Source organism: Homalodisca vitripennis, chromosome 1, assembly GCF_021130785.1.
Source record: "Homalodisca vitripennis isolate AUS2020 chromosome 1, UT_GWSS_2.1, whole genome shotgun sequence".
Classification (NCBI taxonomy): Eukaryota; Metazoa; Arthropoda; class Insecta; order Hemiptera; family Cicadellidae; genus Homalodisca; species Homalodisca vitripennis.
The window spans coordinates 23,079,613-23,088,121 of NC_060207.1; the positions used below are offsets into that span (position 1 = coordinate 23,079,613).

At 32.4% G+C, this 8,509-nt stretch overlaps 1 protein-coding gene across 1 annotated transcript; it reads right to left on the bottom strand.

Annotated features, from left to right (window-relative positions):
* LOC124358199 (engulfment and cell motility protein 1-like) lies at nt 1-7,439 on the bottom strand. Its single transcript, XM_046810492.1, has 5 exons — nt 5,653-7,439; nt 3,180-3,464; nt 2,929-3,080; nt 778-911; nt 1-204 (listed from the first exon to the last, which is right to left on the bottom strand). Exons 1-5 carry the CDS (start codon nt 7,153-7,155, stop codon nt 38-40), a joined length of 2,241 nt encoding a protein of 746 aa, XP_046666448.1. The 5' UTR covers nt 7,156-7,439; the 3' UTR covers nt 1-37.
* Nucleotides 7,440-8,509: the final 1,070 nt, after the last annotated feature.

Genomic DNA, 8,509 nt, shown 5'->3' on the forward strand with positions numbered 1-8,509 from the left:
TTAAAGAGTAAAAATATTTTATACATCACTATATCATTTATTCCGGTTGAGAGAGACTGAAGTCATAGTTTGGTGGATCAAGGGGTATGGGAGGAGGATCATGTGGGAGGTCTATACCATCAGTGTCCAACAGGCGAAGGCGCAACTCCATTTCCAACAGGCAGTTCATGTCTCGCTTCATAGACAAGCTCCTCATCTCACTTCCTATAAGAACAGATCAATATATTATGTTGGGTTTCCTGACTGACTTAATTTGGTTTTGTTCTTTAATCCTCGATTGATAGCAGTATCTAAAATGTATTGACGAGACAACTTTTTCTGCCATTTTATTAGGCTTTAATCAATGTTCCCCCAGTTTCCTCTTCAGCTTTCATTCCTCCACTGCCAAGCAACAGTTTTATCTCAAGAGTTTCAGAAGAATTGGATAAAGAGATTTCTTTTTGTTATCAACTGGACCTATGCAGTATGTGTATGGTACATAGTTAGAGGAGTCTTAGACCTGTGACGGATTGATTAGGAAGGCTTACGTACACCATATTTTGAAGCCTAGCTCACACACTTCAGCCCCTTTGTTTACAGCCTGTGAGGCCAAATTGTAAAGTAAGAAAGGAAATGCTAACAAATTTAAATATTTTTCTATAGTTAAAAAAGTACTATACACAAGATTGAGTTTTGATATAGTGAGACTGATTCCTTAGATGTTTTTGTAGTAACCAAAGTATTGAGATTTGTTTTACAGCAATGTAATAGTAAATATAGCCTCAACGGAATCACTACCTATCAGGATGTTGATAGCATCAGTCCAATGGTCATATATTTCCTGCGTTGGAGCAATGAAGTCCAAAGATGATATGACAGATGGATCTTCTGCTACCAAGGAAAATCCCAACTCTCCATTAGTTGCTCTAGATCTGAAAAATAATACAATATTCCAAATAAGTCCATTTATTGCAACCAACATAGCACAGAATATCTATATGCCATCTTTCAAGTGCAAATTCGCTTCTCTTTGACCTTTTGACCACAAAATTGTTGTTGTTTTTTGGAGCAAGAGTGCATAGTTTATCTAGGTCCTTTTCTATAAATAATTATAGCATAAATGGAGAGACAGATATGACACGATTTTAAGAAAGACCTTAATCAACCACTATCATGGGCAACAGAGGAAGTCTGAAAATAACTGTTTATATAGAATGAATAGACATTAATGAAATTAAATTAAAATGAGGTTGTCCATAGAAAATATGTAAATAGAATGAAGGAATGATTACAATCTTCAAGGGGAAAAATTAATTAACTAAAACATTTTAGTGATGAATATTAATAATATGAAAAAATTAAATCAACCAAAATACATTCTTTTATGCTTAATAACAATTACTGACATACACTATTGAAACATTGCAAATTCTATAGTTTAATGTGGACTCTGACTCATGGACATTCTGATCTGAATTGAATGACTGCTGAAACTCCAGAAACAATACCAAACTTTATTTTTCCCAACCTAAACATTAACATATCCTAAAAGACCTTCAAAGTATTAATAAGACAGCTTAGGAATATCCACTTATTTCCAACAATCCCAAGCCACCATCAAAACCTGATTTCCAAGTTCCTGATTTACAAAGTTGGAGGTTTGGTGAACAATTTGCAAAAATGAATGTTCACAACGATTTTAAACTATGAATCCCATCTGTTGAACACACCGTTTCATCACTGTTACATACTGACTGTTCTACTGACAAATCTAATGGATACTGATGGAAAATCTGTGTTAAAGCTTCAAGTTAAAATATTACATATTTTTAATCTATGTGTTTGGTATTTGTAATGGTATTAAGATCATTTTGTCTTATTCGTACAAGAGAGTAACAGAGTTATTTACTTTCTCTTAACCATTTTACAGCATTATAACAAGTTTAGAATATTAACATATACACTATATAATGGTACTAATTTTACTTCCTCAGAACCATTTTTAGAGGGTATGATTTAAAAAATTTTCTGCAGGATTCCCGGATTCTTGCCGTAGGATTCCATGAATTCCCCACCTTCGCATCCCGGTATTAGAAAGTTTACGAGTACACCCCTGATGATGAGGTATTTGAGCAACCCCAATTTTCAAAATCTGCAAAACCCTGGCACGCATTATTGAGTATTCAAAATTGCTGTGACAGTTCTTTGTCTTTCCAATTTTATAGCATTCACCAGTACAGTGCTCCTATAAAAAATATACAATACTTTCAACTTTCTTCATCAGTATTTTTAACCATTTTTGAAATTGACTCATGTACAAAAACCTAATATTTGACTCTATCCACAAATTGGAACAACACAAAACGGTATGGTCTCAATACCAATGACAATTTTAGAAATGCATGATCTATGATCCAATCACCCATCAGCATTAAGCATTTAGAAGATTTGCAGGCTGATTATTATTATTATTTATTATTATTGCATGTAGATTATTTGCTCTGAAGTGGATCCATTCCCTATGAAGCTTTGATAATGTATTTGTTATGCCTATCCTCTTCAGTCATAGTGCAGACACAAACCACATTGTCTTCAGTAACAGCCTACATGAACATTCATTATTCTCAAGATAATTATAACCCTCACTTGACATACCCCCTCCCATTTTCACCAATAGAAAGATTGAGACGTTTTAGGCACTTTCTTTTCAATTAAATAACTTAACTTTAAAATCATTGTAGAAAATCATATATAGAAAATACTCTCTTCATACATCCACGATCTAATAACTTTGAATATCTTTCATAGATGACATTGGTACATTGGTAACTATTGAGTATTAACTGACCTTCAAACAATCATATAAGACTAATAAGATTAAACACAGTATCTCAAGGTTTTTGGGGTGACCCAAGTATTTATAATCTATAACTGATGCGTAGTTATTACTTGGAATGCTTGATATGAGGACATCTTCTACCAGTGAGCATGGCTGCTATATTCTCAACCATCATCTGTTTGACTTCCCCATCATTCTCGTAATACTGGATCACCTTCTCGTTTGGAGTAAGAAACGCAAACCATGTCTTGTTCTTCACTCTCTGTTAAAAACAAGATTTTAATAAGTTCATAAGAAATAACTTCAAATTGAAATTTTAAAATTATAGTACACCCATTAAACACTTAATTAATTACCTTACCTGATTTCTCTGAGAGTTCCACACTGGAAATTCTGTCCCGTTCTTAATAAATTGAAGCCTTTGTTTTTTCACAAGGTCTTTGATTTCCCCTTCGAGCGATTTCTTGAGCTCCTTGATGGCAGGAGAGTTGGCAAGCGTGTGTCGTTCCCGCTCTATCTGTTCTTCTTGCCACTGGTTCCTCACAGCCCAGTATGAGAGATTCCCCAACTTTGCATCCAGTCGCTCGAAGGTGGTTGGCTGGGATGCCAGGGCTTCACTGAGCTGTCGCTGAAGAACTTGATATACCTGTGCACATTATATTAAAAACTATCTTTATTGAAAGAGACTATCTTTATCACTTATTACCAAAAACTAAGAAAGTTACCTATAAGGCAAAATGAACGATAGTACACAACAGTCTACATAGAGTTTGGTATTCTTTAGTAATCCCTGGGTCAAAATTACTGGTATTTCTGACAAAAGAAAAATTTTGATCTTATACTCAAAGGGTTAATCTCTAGTCGACTATAGGTATTTTTGCGCACAAATCCTCCTAGAATCAGTCAAGTGCATTTAAATTTCCATGGCTAAATAAGCCTTTATGAGGTTATCCATCATAAATACGAAGAAACATCACTGTAAAACATCCATTTCACTTCTAAAACCCTGGAGCCTCCAGAAAGAGTTCGGGAAATCTTTCTGGTGTAGGAAGCAATTTCTGAGGTCAATGATGATCATTGATTAATATTTCTGTCTCGTTATTCCTTTCCTATTGCACAAGGCTTGGAGATTTAAGTTCTTTAATAGGATGCCTTCTGGAAAACTTCTTGGAAATGTGGTGAGAAATTCCTAAACACCCTTGAGTTATGTGATGGTAATTTATTTCACACTTTAGAGCTGATGACATCATAGTATAACGACAGACTTTGGTTTTATATATATATATATATATATATATAACTAGCTGTTTCCCGCGGCTTCGCACGCTTTTCGTAAGTTTTGCCCGCGTATGAGCATTTCTGGTTGAAGTAAATTATATTTCCAACCCCGATGTAGATTTTACCTTGATGTCACGATCAAGAAAATATGTCAAAAATGTATTGTACATGCATAATGTATTTTATTACAAAGTGGTCTACCACTCAACCTTTAAGTTCAACCAAAAATTTAGTTTAGACAATTATACATCATAACTTAGCGCCTTCAAATAGTGTTTCACTGTTTAATATACGTATCTATCTCGTAATTGCAGGTTATAATGTGCAGGCGCTTTGAAAACTTTTCTTCATTTTATTCGTTTATATTCACGACATAAGCGAATAATTCAGATAATAACTATCCTATCTTCTAAGTTAGACTAAATTACGGATACATGTGAAATTTGATTGAAATTGGTTCAGTCGTTTTGGAGTTTATTGGCAACATACATCGTGACTCAAGATTTTTATATATATAAGATATATATATATATATAATATATCTTGTTTTCTCAAGATGCTATGATACTTACAATGAAATCTATAGTTTCATAAGATTGTCTTACGTGCCCAATGATTGTATAATGTACACAATAAGAAACAGTCTTAATGATCTTACTACTATTGACTTCAGCAATTTACCATATTTTCTGTGAGCAGTCACCCTGCATGAGAACTTTTTTGTCAAAAACACAATTTGTTGCTCTTTCTGCAAACAATTTGGCTTTTGGCATTCCACAAGTATGAATCAAACTATTATTGAACCACAATCCAATCATGATGGAATTAATTGAAAATGTACAAGGTTTTCTGCTTTGAATGGCTATTAAACACAATCTGTATGATGTAACTTGCTCAAAATTAGAAAGTTGTCCACTGATAGATTACAGTTAACTGCAGCACTGTTACGTCATTTAAAGTTACTGCGTGGGAAATTCAAAAAGTCACTGGCTTATAAAACCGCCCTTGTAAGCAAAAATAAAAATTGTGATAGTCTTGGAGCCAAAAGCCAATTTACATTATATAATCATACAATCTAATTTTTTATGGAATGGAAAAGGAATTTTTCCTAAGAAAGAAATCTATTGTCAAACAGCATTGATTTTGGTGAAGGGGTTAAAATTCAATTCAAGGTTAAAAATTTTTTCAACCAGACATACTTTAAATCATCAGACATATATATATATACCAAATATAAATTTATAAAAGTTAATTCAGTTAGCCAACCATGTAAAGAGTAATTATTTGTTCGGAAATAGCAATTTTCTGTCTCTTTATCTTTCTGATGGTGATACAGTATAACTACTATTACATTTTGTTCAAATATAATAAACTCAAATATTTTGACTCACAAAAAATGTACAACAAATAAGTGAATAACCTTACATACTCTACTCCTTTTACTGTAAGTTATGTATTAGTTTTTTTTAATTACAATTTTTTGATCCATTTACTGATCAATAAGTGATTAATTTTTTAAAATCAGAAAAATTAATGTTGTTTGATACATAACATACCTTCTCTAAATCAGATGAACTCCTGGCCTTCATTTCCCTCTTAGTTTTGTGTAGTAAGTTTATTGCTCTAGAAAACAATTCCTCAAAGAAAGGAAGGGCAGTTAAGAAGACAAGAGGACAATAGTTTGTTTCTCCATTATCTGGTATGTTTCCTATACGCAGAACTTTTAAACAAAGGATTTGAACAATTTGTTCACAAGTTCTTAACAGATTACTGTAGTTATTACCATCATCTAGGAGAGCTATTTTGTAGTCATCACGATGGTTATTGTAGAAATAAAACACACAATCAAAAGTTAGCTGAGAGATGTAGTTATCTTTTTTGGATTCTTGACGCTTTGTTTCTTGGATAAAAACTGTGTCATCTATTTCTTCATCCGACTGTGACCCGTATAATACACTGCTGGTCATTGATGGTGTCAAGCTTACGTCATCTCCATCGTTATAACTTACATTTGTTTGACTAATCTTACTTCCTCTACCTGATTTGAAAAACTCAGCTTCTATTTCATTCTTTATTGTTGTGTCCATCTTGTTGGTTTTCAGGCATGGGACAAGATCAGGCATGAGTGACTCACTTTTTATGATGTTTCTGTATCTCTCCTTGGCCAGAGAGAGTATTAGACTTTGGTAAACATACAGAACATGGGCTAGATTTGGGGGAATCACAGAATCTGTTGTGATAATGTTCATATAAATATAGTCTTTGTACACTTCTGAGTTCATTTTGTGAAGAATTAATCGCTGAGTTTTCACTTTTGAGCTTTTTAAAGCCATTGTGTTCATGAGTGTAATTGTGTTACTCTGTATCGTAGGTGAGTCTCTGCTCCAAATATGATGAACCAGTTCATCAAGGCTTAAGAGTTTTGTTATGATCTCCGAGTCACCACTAGTCAAAATTATTGCCTCAAGTATCTCTAAAGCTGTTTCTATAATTCCCTCTTCTATTGGTTGGTCACTTATGATAATTTTTTTTAGTTGCAAAAGAAAATCTTTGTCCAAATCTTTCAAATAATTTGATTTGATTAAGTTCAAGATAGTTTGGAGTGCCTTCTTGTACAGATCTTTTGTCAAAAGTAATTCATTCAGAAGAACCCTCAGTGTTGAGTATCCTGTTGGGTAAAATTCTTTGCAAAATGTTGAATCAGTACTGCAGATTGCAGACTTTTTTAGTGCCCATGTTAAGTTTTCTATGCTACCTCGAGGATTTAACTTATCTTTGATCATTTTAGCAAGCAATGGTGGACTATAGACCAATCTCAGTTCACGACCGTTTTTGATCATGTAGCGATTGAAATCTGTTATATACACAAACACCTCTGGTTCACTCACTGAAGGTAGAAGCTGCAAGGCAAACTTGCCTTTCTCGTAGGTCACCATGCACTCTCCACATATTTCTTCAATCACTTTTTCCAATGACTGATCTTGATCTAGTTTAAAAAGTACAGCTTTATTATTCGCCTGAATAGCCACTTTCACCACATCACTGGATGGACTCTGCATTTTTTATACTATCGAACCAGACACAGAAAACAAAACTCAATTATTACCTAGTAAAAAGTAAACAAGAAAATCATCCATATAATACTGTATAAAAACTGCACAGTGACAATGCTGAGTTTGTGATAAAAATGAGTAAGATGTGTGGAAATGTTTCCTCTTATCTTGTGATAACACACCCACATTTTATCAGTGCTGAAAGGTATAACCCGCTGATAATATAAGTTTATTTACAAACTTTCTTCTCTTCACAATCTATTTCAAAACTATTTAACACAATCATATTACTAAACGAAAAATTAACAAATTAGTGTAAATTAAATGATAACAAACCATAAGTAATAGTTTTGTTTATGCTTCTAGATTCTTTAATTTCATCTAGTTTTCTTTGTCTATGACTGAGAAACATACACAATCACTACCTACATAGACATTCTTCATTGAAGAAGTAATTAGCCACAGTTTCCCAACACTCAATAAATTACTACTTTTAATACTGTGTGTTTGATTTAATCCCAAAATGTCCAGTATAGTTTAAAATAATACATTATTTATTACATTGTATAAAATGCTACATTCACCTAATTATTTTGCAGGGATTATGGTATCCTTGGATTCACATGTAGTTTGTGCGTTTGTAATTAAAATATTATGGAAATACAAGTAGGTATTTGTTTACTGCAATTTTCAATACGCATTGATTACAGTGTTGTGAAAACAATATTTTTAATAGAGAGGTTTTCTATGTTTAATTTACATGAGTATATCAATCAAATATGGAATCAATGTATATACACTAAGTTAATGGCTAGTTTTTAAAGAAATTTTGACAGAAAATGAAAAATTCAATAGTTACTTTGCAGTACACAATGATCTCCCTTTTTTTATAAAAAAAAATTTTAGATCAAATTTCTTATGCTTACATAGACATATTAACAAAGTTTAAAAATAAGCCTTAAATTGCCTAAACAATTACTTAATTCTTATAATATAAAATTAATTTCTGTAAAGGACAGCGTCTCTAGCCTATGCACAGGCTGCTTGCCCATGTAGGCTAATTTTCAATAAAATATATATATTCAGAAATTAAAATGTTTTAATATATTTGCTAACTAAATTATTTGCAGACATGTTTGTAATATCTGTATGAACATGAAAATTGTGGAAATAAACTTAAATTTCATTTCATTTTTTCGATTTGTAATTTCCATAGTTTTAAATTTATTCAAATTCAAATTCTTTATTCAGCATGTAGACAGAGTTAACAATGTATATGCCAAGTCAACAAATCATAACAAAATATAATAATGTCTCTCAATAAAATAATTTTACTTTTTCAAGTTTACACTATCTTATC